The sequence below is a fragment of the Macrotis lagotis genome, chromosome X, assembly GCF_037893015.1.
Source record: "Macrotis lagotis isolate mMagLag1 chromosome X, bilby.v1.9.chrom.fasta, whole genome shotgun sequence".
In the NCBI taxonomy this organism is placed as follows: Eukaryota; Metazoa; Chordata; class Mammalia; order Peramelemorphia; family Peramelidae; genus Macrotis; species Macrotis lagotis.
The window spans coordinates 80991114-81012062 of record NC_133666.1 but is presented as its reverse complement, the minus strand read 5'-3'; the positions used below and the strand labels follow the sequence as shown (position 1 = coordinate 81012062).

Below are 20949 nucleotides of genomic sequence, written 5' to 3'. Positions count from 1 at the left end.
TTCTTACATCATTGTATTTCAAATATCCTTTCCTTTCCCCCTCCCAGAGTGCCATCCTGTATAAGTAGTGTTTTTATAGAGACCCCACAGATTTTTGTATTTCATCTGAGCTAAGTGATTTGAATTCATCAATAAAGAATCAGAGTGCTTTTTTACTTATGTGGGCTATCAGCTCTCAATTAGGAACAGTTATGGTAATAGCAATATCCTAACCCCTCCCCTCATGCAAGTTAGGCTAATTTTTCCTTAAAAAGCATTAAGCCCACTTTTGTTTTCTCAAAGGAATAAAGGCTCAGACTGTTGATATAATATCCTTGTACAAAGCACATAAGTACCCAGGAGGAACTCTAGGAGCTCTCTGATACTTGGTTGGGGGATCATAATGTACTACTCAAACACTGAAGCTTAGCTCAGCTCAGCTGAATCAAGGTCAGGTGTCCTTTTCACCTGGCTTTAATGAACATCCTGCAATAGGGAAATTTCTTTCTATTAACTGTTGAATGGCCTACGAGTGCTTCATTTTGTTCCATTGTCAAACTTAAACTATCCTAGGGGGTCAGTCACTTTTGTTCTGTCTTAAGTAATTTTACATTTCTTTATCTTGTATTATTCCTCAACTAAATTTTTTGAACCTTCTAAGAAAACAGTGTCTTCTCCTCCTCCTCCTCTTCCACTTTCACTAAATCTACTACTTAATACATAATAGGTTTTCATAATTTAAATGAATTTAGGGTTAGGGTCTTGCCTCCTCTCACCGCCACCCCCCAGCCCTCACCTGCTCAGGGTAGGTTAGTGTAACAGGATGGGGAAACTCTTAACTTTCCACATACTAGGGTACTGTTTGGGGACTGAGTAGATACATTTCTATGAAGATAAAATTGGCAGATGCTGACCACTTCGAGGAGTGAAAGCAAGGAATAACAGGCAATTAGAGTTATGTGAATAGTAGCCAATTAATATGAACCTAAGTCTTCCCAGAGAGTTCTGCCTCTAACTCATCTGACCATTGCCAGCAAGATGGCCTTGGGCTGTTCTCTGAAGTCAGGATCAAAGGTTCTCCTGTGGAAATGATTGTAGTTTCTCCCCTTTGGGATTCTTCTATATAGGAGTGCTGATTCAGATTCTATAGAGAATGGGGAATAAACTTCTGGTACACAAAGATGGTGATGTGAGGGTTATGGACTCAATTATGACTATTACTATGTATGAATGTATATTCTCTAGGAAGTTAGATTAATTCTTTTGTTGCATCCTTCAGAGGGAGGGAGGAGGGCACTTGCAGTTACAAAACTTAAGCAAATTTGCAATGTCTTTGTTTAAAATTAATTTTTATTAAAGATATTGAGTTTTACAATTTACAATCTTACTTCTCTCCCCCCACCCCCCCCCACGGAAAGCAATCTGTCAATCTTTACTTTGTTTCCATGTTGTACCTTGTTCCAAATTGGGTGTGATGAGAGAGAAATCATATCCTTAGAGAAGAAGTAACAAGATCAGACAATAAGATATCTGTTTTTTGCTAAATTAAAGGGCATAGTACTTGAACTTTGTTCAAACTCCACAGCTCCTTATCTGGATACAGATGGCACTCTCCTTTGTAGACAGCCCCAAATTGCTCCCAATTGTTGCACTGATGGAATGAGCGAGTCCTTCAGGTTTGATCATCACTCCCATGTTGCTGTTAGGGTGTACAGTGTTTTTCTGGTTCTGCTCATCTCACTCAGCATCAGTTCATGCAAATCCCTCCAGGCTTCCCTGAAATCCCGTCCCTCCTGGTTTCTAATAGAACAATAGTGTTCCATGACATATACCACAGTTTGCTAAGCCATTCCCCAACTGAGGGACATTGACTTGATTTCCAATTCTTTGCCACCACAAACAGGGCTGCTATAAATATTTTTGTACAAGTAATGTTTTTACCCTTTTTACCCTTTTTCATCATCTCTTCAGGATATAGATCCAGTAGTGGTATTGCTGGGTCAAAGGGTATGCACATTTTTGTTGCCCTTTGGGTGTAGTTCCAAATAGCTCTCCAGAAGGGTTGGATGAGTTCACAGCTCCACCAACAGTGTAATAGTGTCCCAGATTTCCCACAACCCTTCCAACAATGATCATTATCCTTTCTGGTCATATTGGCCAGTCTGAGAGGTGTGAGGTGGTACCTCAGAGAAGCTTTAATTTGCATTTCTCTAATAATTAATGATTTAGAGCATTTTTTCATATGGCTATGAATTGCTTTGATCTCATCTGTAAATTGCCTTTGTATATCCTTTGACCATTTGTCAATTGGGGAAATTTGCAATATCTTGAACACATTCTGAGAAAGGTCATGGCAACCACTGGCACTATGAGATGAATAGCAGTAGCCAGAGTTTGAGTAACCCTTCCCCTTAATCATTCTAGTTACTTGTATCCAGTAGTCTCTCAAATACTTGATTGATGAATCAATGTTACAGTTCCTGAATGAATCATTTGGAAAGTTAGGAATAGTGCTGAGAGAGTACACTTGTTTGTACTGGCAAAGTAGAAGACAAACTATTTTTACCGGCAGTCCTGCCTCATTGATTCCTACTGCTTCTTTCTGCCAGATATCACACAAAGTTGATTTGACCTAATTTCAAAGCCTATCTATGACATTTAACCCAGTGTGTGAGGTTGGGCAAGTGCTGAAACTTAGGTAAGTCAAGACTTAAGCCTAAAGTGTAGATGGGTTGTGACATGCATAGATAGGAGGAGTTCTCATAACATTAAAATTACAGGTGCATCATATTCAGTATCTTGATATCTTGAATCTCCATGGATACTCCCTTTATCAAATCGACGTGTCAGCTTTCTGTGCCTAAGTAGATGATTTCATGAATTAGTGTAGGCAAAAATATTCACCTGATGATGAGGTTTTCAAAAATTCTTGGCTGATGATGGTCTGTTGCTGGGCCTGTCCTTGAAGCCTTGAAGAACCCAAGGCTGAACTATGGCTTTGCAAGAAGAGATAAAAGAATCCTTTCCCCTTTCTGCGTGAGAAATTGGGTCTAGTCAACACAATTTGTTACATTCATTGTCAAAATGATTATTTTGGATTGTTCTTGTTTTTCTTTTTCAAATGTCATTTTTTTCTGGTTTTTTTTTTTTTTAGATTTTTCAAGGCAATGGGGGTTAAGTGGCTTGCCCAAGGCCACACAGCTAGGTGATTATTAAGTGTCTGAGGTCAGATTTGAACTCAGGTACTCCTGACTCCAGGGCCAGTGCTCTATCCATTGCACCACCTAGTCATCCCTCAAATGTCATTTCTTATAGATCTTGCTGGGCAGCTAGGTGGCCCAGTGGACAGAGCACCGGCCTTTGATTCAGGAGGACAGGAGCTCGAATCCAGCCTCAGACCTTGCCACTTACTAGCTGTGTGACCTTGGACAAGTCACATAATCCTGATTGCCTCCCATCCAGGGCCATCTCTAGTCATCCTGATTCCTATCTGGGTCACTAGACCTAGATGACTCCGGAGGAGCAAGTGAGACTGGTGCCATAGCATGACTCCCCCTCACCCAAATCCAATTCATGTGCTTGTCATGGCATCACTTCCCTGATGTCATGGTCGTCTTTGAAAATGAAGGACAAATATTATAGATCTTGTTCTGTACTACTTCTCTCAAACCAGTTCTAAGTCCTTGTTCTACATTAATACTAATTGACAAGAATTTCAGTAATTGGCTAGAGTCTTGAAACCAGAAGTCCAACCTCTGACACACTGTGTGACCCTGGGCAGGTCACTTAACCTCTAACTGCTCAAGGCCAATGATGTCAAACTCAAATAGAAACAGTAATAAGGATCCCTACTGGCTGCATTTTGACTTCTGTTATCTAGATTTACTTGTAATTTTGTTTATTTTCTTAAATGCTTCTCAATTTGATTTTAGTCTGGTCCAGGCATACTCAGGAGTGTTGTTGGGTGCTTGACATCTCAGCTTCAGGCTCCACTTTCTAAGACTCTTAAATTGCAGAGAAGCTGTCAATCTAATTTAGCAGAGAGAGTTCCCTCCTTGAGAAGTCCCAATCCCAATAAAATCAGTCTTAATCCCTCATATGGATTAGGAACATCTTTCTTCCTAAAAGGCTTTCCTTGGTCCTCAGGTTGCTAATCTCCCCGCCCCCCCCTTAAGGTTACCTTGTTGTTTTAGGTATAGTTTTATAGGTGGATAGAGATAAAGGAACTGTAGATCTCATCTCTTCCCTCTGGCTCCAAGAAGCTGTAGCAAGTTTAGTGGACACACCCCCAATAAAACCTCTTGGCAGACAGGCTAAACGAGATTGAGAGTAAAGGATAGGCCTCAAATCCATTGGTGAGTTAGGGGCATGTCTACCCCAAGCATAAGAAGACTTTTCCCAGCAAAATGGGTGGATGAGAACAATTTGTTCCAAGGCCCATGAAGGCAGCTGAAGCAGACACTATGGAATGCTTATAGAAATTACAAAGACACCAAGGTCATCCACTGTATCCCAGACCATAGCTAGTCATCGTGACTTTTGTCCAGCCTCTGAACTTCAGTGTCTCTGGAAGAGTGAGACTGAGGACTTGTGTGCCTCTGCCTCACTTCAATTCAATTCATACACAAATCAAGGTATCATCCCATGATGTCATCAATCCTCTTCAAAGGTGAAGAATTAACACCAATCTGTATCTGTATCTCTATCTGTATGTTGTTTTCCTTCCCTTAAAATGTAAGCTACTTGAAGACAGAGGCTCCAGGGCTTAATACAATGCTTGACCCATAGTGGATGCATAATAAATCCTTGGTTGATTGATTGATTGAGTGACCAATGGGAAATCAAGTCTAAGAAATAATTGACTTTAGATCCATCCAAGGAAAGAAGAAAAATAGCTTAGGTTTGCCTAAATATCTCAGGATAGACAATGTGCTTGGAATAGTCTAATGATTCCTTTTTTACAGATAAGCAAACAAGTTTGTCCAAGGCCAAACAAGTTCTGCTAAGTGACAGAGCTTTGAGCCTCAAACCAGGGTTTTGGGGCTCTAAATCCTATTTCCTTCCCAAGGAACCATTCTGCTCTTTTGACTGAGGTATGACCCCAGTCACATAACTAGGCCCCCTACAGAAAACTGCTTCTTCTCCACCCCCAATCTCTTCTGTCCTTTGATTTCAAAGAAGCATAGTTGATTGAATTGCTTTGGTGATAAACTTCTTGAGTCATATATAACATAGCCTTTTGTTTTTTCCAATCTGACAGGGATCCTTAACTCATTTCAAATGAACATACTGGTGATCATGCCCTCTGAGGACTGTGTGAAGGAACTGGGGATGTTTAGCATGGAGAAGAGAAGACTCAGCGGGCCATGAGAGGAGCCACTAAACATTGTGGAAGAGCTGTTGGAATTTGACTTAGGGTAGTTTGGCTTGGTTCCAAAAGGCAGTGAGCAGTGAGTAGAAGTTATAAGCAGGTAGATTTATGTAGACCCACAGGAAGAACAAATATTCTAACAAGGAGAAATGGACAACTTTAAAGGGGAGTGATTTGCTCATTACTGGAGTTCTATTGAAGACTGGAGAGCCATTGCCTCCTAGAGGAGACTTTAATCCTGATGTGTTGAACTTCATGACCTCAGAAGTCCTTTCTAACTCTGATATTCACTGGTTCCTCCAATCCTTTCATTTGGTAGTTGATCAAACTCAGGCCCAGAGAGCAAAAAAAGGCTTATATATGGTCACACAACCAATCAGTGTCACAGTTAGGCCTCCTTGATAAAAGCTTTAATATTTTATCATTTTTGATATGTAGGGTCACACTTGATTTTTCATCTGAAAACATGACGCATTCCTTTCCAATCCATATTAGCATTGCCAGCATATCCTATTTGGGAGTCAGAGAGATCTTATTTAAATCAAAACAAGGGGGTGGCAGAGCTGTCATTCCTGAAGCACTGGTATTCATAATGTCTTTTAAAGACTATATTTCCCAAGAGATTCTGCTGGTGATGACACAGGAGGTGTGGCCAAGCAGCCAATTGTTATAAAACTTCCCTGAACTTGTCCCTATAAACCAATTCAAAGAATTGCTTTAGAAGGACAGAAAGTCAGCAGAATATTCTTCCACTGGTAAGTCCTCTCTTGTCAAACATGTGGGTGGCTAATTCATCTCTGTCTTAGTTGTTAATGAGCTCCCAGGATTTTTAAATCTCTCTTTCCTCAAGGGAAGCTTTTTAGAGGACTAGGTAGGAGCAGCTTTCAGTGAGAAATAGGTGTTTTCTTCTTAATATTCCTTTAAAACTGAGATGTCATCAGATCATGACTTAGAAGGATGCTCAAGAGACCACCTAGTTCAACCTCTTACATTTTATAGGGGAGGAAACAGTCTCAGAGGGGGAGTTCACATAGGTAGAAAATTACAAATCTGACTTTTGAATCTAGGACTTCTGACTAGAGCTGGAAGGGTAGTAGAGTAGAAAGAACAGAGGATTTGGTGTCAGGAGACCCAGGTTCAAATCCTAGCTCTTTCTCCCTGTGTGATCTTGGCCAAATCATTTTCTGTAGCTGAGCCTTGATTTCCTTAAGTGTGAAATGAAGAAGTAGGACTCAGTGAGATGAAGTTGCTTCTATTCCCAAATTCTGTGATCTTTGATTTCAGATCCAGAGGTTTATCAACCACAGGTTGGGTGGTACTTCTGTAGGTAAGTGTTATATTTGAGGTGAATGTGTGGAGATGTTTTAATGCAAAAAAAATTATTTCCACTTCCCTTAAACCTATCCTCCTGGGATAGTGAAGAGTGTGAATATTCCCTTTTCCACCTGGCTTTCAGTTCATTGATATTTGGGAAGGATTTAATTTATTGTTAGCATGAATCTACATGAAACATTTATGTATTTAATTAAAGTATTTCTTAGACATTTGAGAGCTTTTATTTTGAGCGCCTGGGTAAGTCAATTCCTTTTTCTGTGCCTCAACTTCCTTTCCTGTAAAATGAGGTATTTGGTAGATATGGCTGCTAAAGTCCCTGTCAGGTCTGTGATATTGTGAGGCACTGTCATTCAGATCTTCCAGTAATATTGAGAGATTGGACTAGACTTTTAAGATCCCTTCCAAATCTGTACCTCTGCCAGATTCTTGAACTCTTGTACTAAAAGTAGCTTAAATTAGCAAAACTGGTCTGGGTATTCCAAATGATTATTTTTTGTGGCTTGTCCTGGGCCTCTTACCATCATCCTCTTTCCTCCTGCCTTTCTATCATGTACATTTTCAGAAAGTCAAATTTATCTGTATTCTCAGCTGTTCTAGTTCAGCTAACCAATGGAAGCATTTGAGTTCAGAGGTTCCAATTTTTCTAACAAGCACTCACACAAGCTCTCCTTGATGGTGAGCCCTTGACCAGCTTAGGGACCCTTTTTCCCATGTACCTTTCATCTCTGGAGCCATACCCTCTGTGAGTGAAACTTGGCTGTGTTCCCAGGTGGGCAAACCATTTTATTGCCTAGGGCAGCGCATTGAGTCATCAGTAGAATCTGAAGTTGACTCTTGAGACAGCCCTTTGACATATTAGGCCCTGCTTTCAAGCTTGACTTCTGGGAATACCTGTTCCACCTTCATTGAGGGGAGTAGGATTGATGTACTGCAGTGTATTGTAGTCTTTCATCCTGAGGGAGATGATGGTTGAATGTGCTTGACCAAATAGGAGAATCATCAGGTTGCCATACTTTCATTGGCTCTTTGTTGGTGAATCATATACTCTGTGGTTGCTTTTTTTTTCTTTTTAAGCCTTTGTGGTCTACAAGGAAGTAAGGGGCGGAGGAAGGGAAGCCAAGAAGTAGAGAATTGAAACCCAATTCCACCTGTCCCAGGTGGAATGTCCCACATTTAACACCCACTCAGGAGACAGAGTAAACTCAAGAGCCAACTCAGATCTGGTGGAGCAAGTTTTAAAGACATTCAGTCTGTTTCTCAAGGTCCAAGCCTCAAGTGATAAAGGGTTGAATAGTAGATCTCAGTATGATCCAGGGACCACTGATGGTGTGTGAGTTTCTTCTGCATGGTTTATGTAGTATTAATATGCATGATGCAAAAGTGCCTCTGGCATTAGTTGCTGACTTGGGAACATTTTACTGAGGAAGGCCCACCCTGCTGGGTGCTGTTGGTAACTCCCAGAAACATGTGCAACAGATACTTCTACAGCAGTCTCAGACAAGTTGAGGAAATCAGGACCCCTGGAAAGAGAAGATGAGCTCTTCCCATGACCAATGTAGGCTCTGCCACTTCTTAGGTGTGGGACTTTGAGCAAGTTATCTCCTCTCTGGGGCCCATTTTTTGCGTTGATAGCTATCTTCACAATCAGAGTTATTCTTCTTCTCCACTGTTCCTTTGCATTTATTTGTTTTGTCTACATGCTGTATTTATCTGAAGAACTATTTCATTTCCAAGCTCCAGTAGAAGTGCTGCTGCTTGAGGGCAAGGACTATTTCCCTTGTACATGGATTTCAGCATACATAATAGGTGCTTAATAAATCCTTTTTGCTTCCTTGATCACTGAATTGACTATTATTTTTGAATTCTTAAATGTATACTATGTCTAGTCCATAGGTGTGCCATATGGCTATTGCAAAATTCAAAGAAGCAAACAATAAGCCCTCAGTGTACCCAGCACTGTCCAAAGTTCTGGCCACATCAAGACCAAAATAAACTAGTTCTTGCCCTCAATGAGCTTCTAATTGGACTAGAGAGACCCAACTGTGCTACTTGAAGTAATTTGAGAATTAACTAATAATATACTCTAAGTGCCCTCCCTAGGAGGGCAGAAGAGGTAGCCATGCTTAAAGACTGCAGTAGCTGCTAAAGACCTCCAGGTGAGGGTGTGAGGGTGGAACTGGAGCTGAGTCTTGAGAATAAATAGAATTCTGAGGATTTTGAAAATAAGAGGGGAGAATAAGTACATTCAATGGGGGAATACTGGGGGCAAAAAGACAAAGGCAAAACAGGATTTTTATTTTTTGCAGCTAACCCAACCTCATTTTACTAAGGTGACTCTTGAGACCTAGACAATGGAAGAGACTTACCCAATGTCACACAATAAGCTCAGGTATCAGAATCAGGATTAGAACCCAGGTCTCTTAATTCTTTTATTTAAAAAAAACCTTTTTCTTTTAACAAGGTTGACTGTGATTTTAAAAAAAAAATTTATTTTTACATGCTCTAGCTGTGCTGAATTCCTGCCAATGGCTGAATCATCAAGGTGTGAGACCTTTGTCTTCCTGGACTTGGAGGCCACCGGCCTTCCTAATGCCAATCCTGAAATTGCAGAGATCTCTCTGTTTGCCATCCATCGCTTTTCTCTGGAGCACCCAGAGAGGGATGAGTCAGGCACCCTACAGCTGCCTCGGGTCTTAGATAAGTTGACCCTGTGCATGTGCCCTGAGCGGGACTTCACGCCAAAGGCTTCGGAGATCACAGGCCTGAGTAATCAAAACCTGACCAACAACCACAAACCAGGTTTTGATAGAACTGTGATCAAAACCCTTCAGGAGTTCCTGAAACGGCAGGAATCTCCAATCTGCCTAGTTGCCCATAATGGTTTTGACTATGACTTTCCCCTCCTTCGAACTGAACTGCAACGTTTAGGTGCAGACATGCCAGAGGGTACCATCTGCCTTGACACTCTCCCTACCCTGAGGGGCCTGGATAAAGCCCACCACCACAGCACCAGGGCAAGCCATGGCAAGAAGAGCTACAGCCTCAGCAACCTATACCGCCGGTATTTTAATGATGAACCCAAAGCTGCCCATTCTGCTGAGGGAGATGTTTATACACTAGTCATGGTCTTTCTTCATAGGGCTCCGGAACTCCTTCAGTGTTTTGATGCTGAAGCTCAGAGCTGGGATGAGATAGAACCCATGTATACCCCTACTACCAGGAGATTCAGTGGTAGAGGCCACAATGCCTGAGATGCACTATCCCCACCCCCTTCCTCTGAGGTTTTATAGTCAAGGCTGTGGTTTAGATGCCAAGGTGAGAAGAGGACCAGAATTATTCTGGATACTCAGTAGAGTTGACAGCTCTGAAAGAGAGAGGAAGGAGGAGCTTTCAAAATCTGAGTTGGAAGAGACTTCCGAGGTCACTGAGGCCAACAAAAATCCATATATGACCAAGAATCTCTTCTACAATATCTTTAATAGGTGGCCATCCAACCTTTGCTTGAAGACATATAGAGAGGGGAAACCTACTACTTCATGAAGGAGCCCAATGCATTTTTGTTAGAAATTGAGCTGAAACCTGCCTCCCAGCGACTTCTTCCCCATCAATCCTGGTTCTGCTCTCTGAGGTCAAGTGGAATAATTGAAGCCCTCTTTCCTGTGATTGCCCTTCAGAAAAAAATTGATAGCTCTTATGTGCTTCCTAAGGCTTGTCTAGGCTAATCAGCCCCAATTTTTTCAATTGATTTTGGTATATAGCATGATCTTGAAACTCTTTATCATCTCAATTGTGCTCTTCTGAATACTCTAATACCTGAAAAATGAGGCTACAGATGTCTGACTAGGGTTCAGTGGGGCTATCGCTGCCCACACTGTGGACATTATGTCTCTCAATGGAGTCCTTCAAAATTAACTTTTGGGATTACCATGCCACCCTATTGACTCATATTGAGTTTGTAATGCACTGAGACTCCAGCTCTTTCTCAGATGTATTGCTGGCTACCCATCAATGCTTCTTCCAACTTGTACACATGATGTTGACTTTAACTTAAATAAATATAGCAATTAAATTGTTCCAACATTATAATGTGGTGAGATCTATTCCCTTCTAGTTTTGTATCAACTGCACATATGACAAATACATCATCTACTCCCATTTTCAAGTCACTGATGAAAACTGTTAAGTGGCATAGAGAAGATGAGCACAAATCTGGTTAGACCACTTAACTATATAGTCTAGTACAGGGTATAAATTCTTAGTTACAAGAGGGACTCAACCACAGGTATTTGAAAATACAAATAGTAAATATAGAGGCCACTCACCTAATTTAGTTTACTTAAGTGGTGTGGATTATTGTCTCTAGGCAAATAATTCTTCCCCATGCTCAGTGCTCATCTCTTTCTTGAGCTATACACCTTCATCAGCAAACATCTTTTCCCTCTTTTTATTTATTTAAAAATTATTTAACATTTTATTTTTACCCACTTACATGTAAAAAAAAATTTAATGTTCATTTTTTAAAACTTTTGAGTCCCAAATTCTCTCCTTTGTCCCCACTCCCCACTTCTATTGAGAAAGCAAGCAATTTGGTATAGGTTACAACTGGGTAGTCATGTAAAACATTTCCATAATAGTCATGTTGTGAAGGAAAACATAGCCCTCCCCCTCCCCCCAAAAAGACACCTTAAGAAATATAAAGAAAGTTAAGTATGCTTCAATCTGTATTCTGAAAACCATCAGCTCTTTCTCTGGGGATGAATAGCATTCATAAGTCCTTCAGAGTTGACTTGGGTTACAGTACTGCTAAGAAAAGCTAAGCCATTTACAGCTGATCATCCACCAATATTACTGTTACTGTGTATCCAGTATACTTCACTTTGCAATGGCTCATGAAGTCTCCCCAGGTATTTCTGAGAGCATCCTGTTCATTTCTTATAATAGAAGAGCATTCAAGCCTAATCACACACCACAATTTGTTCAGGCATCCCCCAAGTGATGGTCATCTTCTCAATGTCCAGTTCTTTACCACCACAAAAGAGCTGCCATAAATATCCTTGTACATAGAAGTCCTTTTAATTTTTATTTTTCATTTCTTTTGGAAAACAGATCTAGTAGTGGCATTGCTAGGTCAAAGGGTATGCATGGTTTTAAAGCCCTTTGGGCATAGCTCCAAATTGCTGTACAGAATGGTTGAAACATTTCACAGTGCATTAATGTCTAATTTTCCCTATATTGCCTCCAACATTTGTCATTTTCCTCTTCTGCCCCATTAGCCAATCCAATAGCTATAAAGTAGTATCTCAGAATTGTTCTAATTTTAATTTCTCCAATCAATAGTGATTTAGACCATTTTTTTCATATGGCTATAGATAGCATTAATAACTTCATCTGAAAACTGTTCATATCTATTGGTCATTTATCAATTCATCACCAGTCTGGATATCCTTCTGGAAGCCATCTCTAAAAGAGAACTATTTATCTTTTCCACAAAAGGGACCATTTTTCTGAACTTCTATTATTATCAAGGACATAACCATCCTCCCAGTCATCCGTGTTTGTAACTTCTATTCCACCCTCATTGGGAGCTAACATTTATAAGGTGCTTACATAGTGCCAGAGACTGCCAAGTGCCAGAGACTGTGCCAAGTGCTTTACAAACATTATTTCATTTGATCCTCAAAACAGGTATGGGAGGTAGGTGTTATAATAATCCCCATTTTAAAGATAGGGCAACTGAGGAAAGCAAAAGTGAGGTGACTTGTTCAGCTAGTTAAGTATCTAAAGTGGGTTTTGACCTCAGGTCTTCCTCACTCCAGGCCTAGTTCTCTATCCACTGTACCATTTGGCTGCTCAATTCATTGCTAAGTTGTGTTGCTTCCATCTCTCTAATATTGCTTGGGTATGTCCTCTCCTCTCCACTCATCCATCCACTATTCTAATACAAGCCCTCATCACCTGTTGCCTGGACCATTTTAATAGTATATATTTGTGCTCCCTGCTTCCAACCTCTTCCCACTCCAATCTATTCTTCACCAGGCTGCCAAAGTGATTTTCCTAAAGCAAAGGTCTTACTAACTCACCCTCCTCATCCAATGGTTGCTAATTGCCCTCAATCAAGATCAAGGATAAATTCTTCTGTTTGACATTTAAAGATCCTTATCACCCCTTTCCCTTTTCAGTCTTTTTACATTTTTTATCTCAATTTATTGTCATTTCACCTCACTCTCTGTCCCTTGGCCCCATTATCCTTGTATTATCTACTAGGCCCCTTCTCCATCTTGACCTATTTAGTAAATCAGTTTGAATCTCTTGTTTTCTTATCCTATCAATGATCTTGCCCTGGCAAGCCTCAGCCTTGGATCACTTTCACTATTCACTCATTGTCTTCACTTTTACACATGTACTGCTGAAGGAAACTAGAGAGAATCACAAAACCCCACTAGCTGGGTCCACCTTATGCTACATAAATTTTTGCTCCATAACCTCAGCTGGGTCTTTACCCCTCTCTAATTAATTCACTATCCTATTTGCCACAGTGGCTCTTCCAAATCTTTTCATTCCTTCTTTGAAGTATTAAAATTTTTTTTATTTATGGCAATGGGGTTAATTGACTTGCCCAAGGTCACACAACTAGGCAATTATTAAGTGTCTGAGATGGGATTTGAACTCAGGTCCTCCTGACTCCAGGGTCAGGCTCTAAACATTATGCAACCTAGCTGCCCTTTTCATTCTTTCTTAAACTTCCAGTGGCTGCCACTGTTGCAGGGAAATGATGTAGAGCATTATGAATGTAGCAGAAACAGAATCTCTGATCTTTTCCTTAACAATGCAAACAAAAGTTTTACAAAGTTTGTCTCCAACTAACCTCATCATCCTCGTGGTTATGTTTCTCTGCATCATGACTTTATGCCTTTGAACTGGTTTATCTCTCATGCCTGAGTTGTACCCTTTGGAATCCCTTGTTGTCGTTCAGTCTTTTTTCAGTCCAATTTGAGTTTTCTTGGCAGAAATACTGGAGTGATTTGGCATTTCCTTCTCCAGCTCATTTTACAGATGAGGAAACTGATGCAAATGAGGTGAAGTGACACGTCTGAGGTTGGATATGAACTCAGGAAAATGAGTCTTCATTTCAGACCCCATCCCTGTATTCATATGGCACCCTAATCTGCCCCATCAGAATCCCTAGTTCCCTTGGAAACTCAGATCAAACACTACCTTTTGCACAAAACCTTTCTTGATCCCCTCAGGTGCTCCTGCTCTCAAACTACATTGTATTCATTTTCCATACATTATGTTTATATTTATAAATTCACATTAGATTATAGAGTGCAGAGGTTACTTGGTCTTTGCTTTCTCAGTGAAGTACAGTACTTTGTAAATACTTAATAGTTACATGCTGATTGAGACACATTTAAGGTTTTACATCTGCTGCCCTGTCCAAGGTGTTTGTGGGATACTGAATGAGGAGAAGCAGCGCTCTCTGACCTCAGTCTAATTAAGCAACAACACAAGGTGGCATATAATTAAATAGCAAATGGACACTACACTCAGTGGCATCAGAGGAGAAGGGAGATCAGTGTGGCCTGAGATTGATGCTTCATAGAGGAGGTGGAGCATGGAATTAAGATTTGGATAGAAGAGTAGGGAGGCCATTTCAGGTTGTGACAATGAATTGAACCAAAGACACTGTGAGCAAGTGAGTTTGTCTAGAATGAGTGTTGGGAGAACAAAAAGAAAGAAGAGTAGGGAAGTCAGTCATTCAATAAACAATTATTAATAAACTTTATTAATAAATTGTATTAAATACTTAACTATGTATTAGGGACCGTGCAAAGCACTGGAAATATAAATAAAGGTCAAAGACGGTTTGTGCTCTTGAGGAAGCTGGGTAAGTCTTCTGGTATTCTTAGGAGCTGGGGACCATAACACACCTCCAATGAACCTCTCTCTCTTTTTTAAGGTTTTTGCAAGGTAATGGGGTTAAGTGGCTTGCCCAAGGCCACGTAGCTAGGTAATTAATAAGTGTCTGAGGCAGGATTTGAATTCAGGTACTCCTGACTCCAGGGCTAGCGCTATCCACTGTGCCACCTAGCCAACCTCTCTCTTTTCTTAAAAAAATTTACTGATGCTCTTTTACATTATGTTCCCTTATAACAAAATACAACATCTATTTTATTGGTTCATGTAATAGTCTAAAATCTGATTGATAGGAATCCAGGTAATTCCAAATTTCAGGAGTATAGTTCAGTAGATAAAATCTGGAAAATGGTTAAGTTGACATCTAGAAAAATGTTGATTTCTACCCTTGGATAGAGTGGGAGGAAAGTGATGACTGGATTCTCCTTCATTCTCAACTTCAAGAGGAGTAAAGTGGCTAAAATTATGTCTTTTGATTACATAGATCTTTTAGTTTATAGGTATGATGCTCTTTTGAGAGATTCAGAATAAAACTCACTTTATTTGGTCATTCTGGAGTCTTACTCTAGACCAGAAAGGTAACACCTACTCTTTTCTTTTTCCAGTTTTTCGGGGCAATGGTGCTAAGTGACTTGCCCAAGGTGATAGAGCTAGTAAGTATCAAATGTCTGAGGCAGTATTTGAATTCAGATCCTTCTTACTCAAAGGTCAGTGTTCTATCCACTGTGTCATTTAGTTGTCCCTGGTAATAATACTTACCCTTTTAAAAAATTTATTTTATTTTTAAATTTTCCCCCAGCTACATGTAAAAGCAAGTTTCAACATTTAATTCCAAAACCTTGAATTCCAAATTCTCTGTCTTCCTCCCATCCCACTCCTCCCATTGAGAAAGCAAATTACTTGGTATAGGTTAAAAATGTGTAGCCATAAAAAACTTTACTACAATAGTTATGTTGTTAAATATTACCCACTCCCCACCACCACCACAAAGAGAAACCTCAAGAAAAATGAAATGAGAAAAAAATAAATATTTCAGTCTACATTCAGACACCATCAGGTCTGTCTTTGGGATGGATAGCATTCTTCATCATATGTCCATCAGAGAAATTGCTTCAATATTTTTTCCCCACATTGCTATTTATAGCTGTATTTTCTTCCATCCTATTCCCCTCCAGCCCCATTTATTCTATTCTCTCTCTTTCTCCTTTCATTGTGTCCCTCCTCAAAAGTGTGTTGTATTTGACTACCCTCCTCTCCCATGTTCTTCCCCCTCTTTTATCACTTACACCCCTCCTCCCCCCTCCCCCATCCTCTCTCTCCCATCCCTTTACTCTCCTATTTTCCTCTAGGTTTAAATAAATTTCTAAACCCAATTGCATGTGAATGTTATTTTTTTCTCTGAGGCACTTCCCATGGGATTAAGACTCATTCACTCCCCTCACCTTCCCCTTCTTCCACCCCACTGCAAAAGCTTTTTCTTGCCTCTTTTATATGAAGTAATTTACCCATTCTACCTCTCCTTCCCCTCCCTCCCACCTTAACTCCATCAAATTCAACTCCCTCCTGTGTCTTGCCCATATATGCTCCTTTTAACTGTCCTAATAAATAAGAAGGTTCATATGAGTTATTAGTATTTTCTTTCTGTGCAGGCATACAAGCACTTCAACATCATTAAATCCCTTATAATTAATCCCTCCCATCCACCCCTCTATATGCTTCACCTGAGTCCTGTCTTTGAAGATCAAATTTTCTGTTCAGCTGTGGTAATTTCATCAGGAAAGTTTCAAAGTCCCCTATTTCATTGAAAGTCAATCTTTTCCCCTGAAAAAGGACGTTCAGTTTTGTTGGGCAGTTGATTCTTGATAGTAATCCCAGCTCTTTTACCTTCAGAATATCATATTGCAAGCTCTATAACCCCTTTATGTAGAAGCTGCTAAATCTTGTGCTATCCTGATTGTAGCTCCATATCTGAATTTTTTTTTCTTTCAGGCTGCTTGTAATATTTTTCTCTTGACTTGGGAGTTCTGAAATTTAACTATAATCCTCCTGGCAGTTTTCATTTTGGGATCTCTTTCAGGAAGTGATTGATGGATTCTTTCAATTTCTATTTTACCCTCTGTTTCAAGGATATCAGAACATTTTTCCTGAATTATTTCTTGAAATATGACATCTCTTTGGTTGGTCATGACTTTCAGGTAGTCCAATAATTTTTGAATTATCTCTTCTGGATCTGTTTTCCAGGTCAATTGTTTTTCCAATGAGATATTTCACATTTTATTCTAGTTTTTCATTCTTTTGGTTTTGTTTTATTGTTTCTTGATTTCTCACAAAGTCATCAGCTTCCCTTAGCACCGTGCTACATTTTAAGGAATTATTTTCTTCAGAGAATTTTTGTATCTACTTTTCCATCTGACCAATTCTGCTTTTAAGACATTGTGGACTCAGGTGCCCTGTGGTCTGTTCTTGGATTTCTGGAGTCAGTTTACTCCAGCACAGTCCAAATCTTCAGACTTTTCCAGTGGATCTTCCAAGTTGTCTTAGGCTGGAAAATTGTTTCCCTCAGTCTTTTTGTGGGTTCTGCCACTCTAGAATATGGTTAGAATCATTATTTAAAGGTATTCGGAGTGGTTTGGGGAAGAGTCACTGCCTTTACTCCACTATCTTGATTCTTCCCTCTAGAATATGGTAATACTTACTCTTGGCTAATGTAGCTCCCTTCTACCAAACACTTGTTACACAAAAAAGGTAAGTAATCCTGCAAGCATTTATCAGAGTATACAATGAAATAGAAATCAAAGGTATTATGTAGATTTATTTAAAGTGTAAATGAACTTTCTTCAACTCTAAAGAGTTAAAAACTCAACTCAACCAAGATGAAAGGGAACTCACCAGAGAAGTCTAAGGGTGCTGGCAATCCATGGACATATTGGAGGTGGAAGAAGGGTCAGCTTTCCCTATAGGTTTGCAGCTCTGAGGATTCTTATCTGTCATTCAAAAGTTTGGGTCTTAACCTGGAAAGCATTTTGCTTTTCTAAGGAACAAGAAAGTACGAAAAATGAGAACAAGAAATAATGGCCCAGAGGATAGAATTACAAGAAAAAATTAAGTAACTTAGGATATAAAAATCAAAAGTCTTAGAAGAGCCTAACTAACACTTTTCATAAATGAAGCAATAAAAATCTGTGATCTGATAACTTAAAAAAACTGGGCCTTTCTTCTTTCACTTGTTCTCTTGAAAACTCCATTTCTTCTCTTTTCTCCTTAAAGTCTCTCAGTTATTCAGGATTCTTATATCTTTCCCCAATAGAAATAACTTCTTCCTCCAAGTATTCATATATGACATCAGTGGACTGCCAAATCTACCTTGGGTAAGGTTACAAAATAAAAAACAATTATGTAAAGCACTCAACACAGTGATCACTTTTGTATATAACATTCTACCCCAGTGGTTCCCATTTCTCCTCATAAGTCAATTGAGGGTACTACCAGTTTTCTTTTTTTTTGTTTGTTTGTTTTGTTTTTTTTAGATTTTTCAAGGCAATGGGGTTAAGTGGCTTGCCCAAGGCCACACGGCTAGGTAATTATTAAGTGTCTGAGGTCGGATTTGAACCCAGGTACTCCTGACTCCAAGGCTGGTGCTCTATCCACTGCACCATCTAGCCGCCCCGTACCAGTTTTCTTAAAACAGATCTGGTCAACTTCCCTACTCAAAAATCTCCTGCGGCTTTCTGTCACTTCTAGGATGGCACTAAAATACTTCCACATTCTGGCTCCCACCTATCTTTCCAGTCTTTTCTGCATTTTGTTCCCCTTTTCATGAGTTGTCTTACATGTCTAGAATACTTTCCCCTTAGTAGGTATAACTTCCTTGGAAGCACTTGGTCAAGTGCTGCCTCTTATATGGGAATGTTCTTCTGGTGTCCACTCCTCCCCTGAAATCACTTTGCATATGTTTTAGATTTCCTTCCTCTATAATGTAAGCTCCTTGAGGGGTCAATTGCAGTTTTGATTTTGGATTCCTACCACTTAGCACCATGCCTTCTTTGAAAGAGGCACTTACTAAACATCTGTTGGATTGAATTGAATTATACATATCGAGGTGCCCAGGCCCATGAGAGTTGAAGGCAATCAAGTGAGAAGCCAGGCCTTGTGTCTGTTGGCATTTCAAGAACTGGAATAGAACTTTCATGAATATATCAAAAACATACAAGACCTTTGAAAGATATGATAAATATAATAACCCTTTCTAATGTTCTGATTATTAATATCAAATGAGGCTTAAAACAGGGAAGTATATGCTATCTAGAGGTGTTCACCATCATTCTTGGAGAGAATCGGTTCAATTCAAGTGAAAGAGAGATTCCCTAAAAGGGATAAGAACTTTCAGAGGTGATGCTGCATTGGGCTTGAAATTAGGAAGGGTTATCTTCATGAGTTTAAATCCAGCCTGACACACTTACTAGCTGTGTGACCCTGGGCAAGTCACCTAATCCTACCTGCCTCATTTTCCTCATCTGTCAAATGAGCTGGAGAAGGAAATAGAAAACCAGCCCAGTATCTTTGTCAAGAAAACCCCAACGTGGGGTCACAAAGAATTGGACATGAATGAAATGACTGAACAACTTCCAGAGACTCCTCTTTGCAGGTGATATTGGGCCAATTGCATCAAGCCCCAGAACATCATGGATCTTCCTAAATGGCATCCATAGTTTTTCAAAAGAATTTGGCCTAATTAACCACACAGGAAAAACCAAGTAGATGAAGAATGACTATTGTTTAGACTATGTTATACATTAGGTTGGACAACCTATTAATCTTGCCCATCAATATTTTTTTACTGTTTCTCTGTTTCTCTCTCTCTCTCTGCCATATGTTTGCATGAATATGTAAATATATATATATATATATATATATGTGTGTGTGTGTGTGTGTGTGTGTGTGTGTGTGTGTGTGTGTCCTCCATTAGGTGAACTCCTATGGTGAACTTATGGGAGGATGTGGACCAAAATTTCATAGAATGGGCAGGCAGAGATTAGTTAGAACACTCAGTCACAGATCACAAGCCCATTGTGGTATGTATGAAAACCCAGTAGCTTATAGAATGCAAGAAAAGACATCCCAGAATCTGACAGGGGCACTCAGGCCAGTTTAGGTGAGGCTGACGCCATCTTCATATCTTCATAGTTTAAGGAAGGGCCCCAAATTCCATAACAGTATGGTTCTGTGATCCATGAAGCTATCTAAATCCTCCTGAGTCTGTTCATATCCTTTGTCTGGGGAGAGGGATTTCAGCCCAGGCTGTCCCATTCAGTTATCCACAAGTAGGTCACTCAGAGATCAGTCAAGCAATAAAGTACCTGTTATTAGAGACAGCTTCAAAATCAAGAGAACTTGGGTTCAAGTCCTACCTCTGCTATTTAGTGGTTGTATGACTTTGGACCAGTCACTTAACTTTTAAGTGCTCTAGGCAACTCTTTGAAGCTATAAATTACCAAGGGTCCCAAGAAAGACTGTTCTTACCCAGGAGTTCACTAGATGAAGTTAAATAAAATAGAAAATATGGAAAGAGTTTGTTATATATCAATGTTCTCAAAAGAAAGGGAAGAAAAAAGGAGCACACTAGAGGAAGAAGAATGAGAGACTATCTCACAGAATCAAATTGTACAACTAGAAACTATGCAAATGGTAAAGAAGGGGAGAGGGGCAGGTGCCATTTGAACCTTGATTTAATCTGAACTAATCAAAGGAGGCTGTTCTTGTTCTTGTTGTTCAACCTTTTTGAAGAGAACCAATGACATCATGAGTTGATGTCTTGACCTTTGCATGAATTGGATTTGTGAGGCAGAGTTGTACACTCAGCCTCATTCTCTCTTCCAGAAACATCAAAGTCCAGTGGCAGGATAAAAATCAGGATGACTGGTGATGCCCCCAGGACACATCTTCCATGTCTGATCAAAGCTTTAAGCACTCTACATCTGCTTTAGCCACCTTCATTACCATTGGAACAAATTGTTCTCATGCACCAATTCTGCCAGGGGAGGTCTTCAAATGCTTGGGGTAGACATCCCCCCTAACTCACTGATGGACTTGAGGCCTGTTGTTTAATTCTCAACCTGGAATAGTTCATCTGTCAAGAGGGCTCACCAGGGTGTGGCCACTGTGCATGTTACAGCTTCTTGGAACCACTGGTGAGAGTTGAGTGCCAGCTGGTCACCAAAGGTAAATGAGCATCCCTGAGAAGGATTCAGCCATCCTCATACCACCCATACCAGTCTTCTCTGAACACTCAATACACCTCTCAAAAGAGGAGAAAATGCATCTAAACACAAACACATTGAACTCAACAG

General features: G+C 40.0%; 1 protein-coding gene across 1 annotated transcript; it reads left to right on the top strand.

Annotated features, from left to right (window-relative positions):
• The first annotated feature begins 5352 nt into the window (after positions 1-5352).
• TREX2 (three prime repair exonuclease 2) lies at positions 5353-12826 on the top strand. Its single transcript, XM_074199880.1, is given in 3 exon segments — positions 5353-6105; positions 9192-9900; positions 9902-12826. Coding segments are annotated over 2 exon segments (1014 nt in total). The 5' UTR covers positions 5353-6105; positions 9192-9210; the 3' UTR covers positions 10226-12826.
• The last annotated feature ends 8123 nt before the right edge of the window (positions 12827-20949 follow it).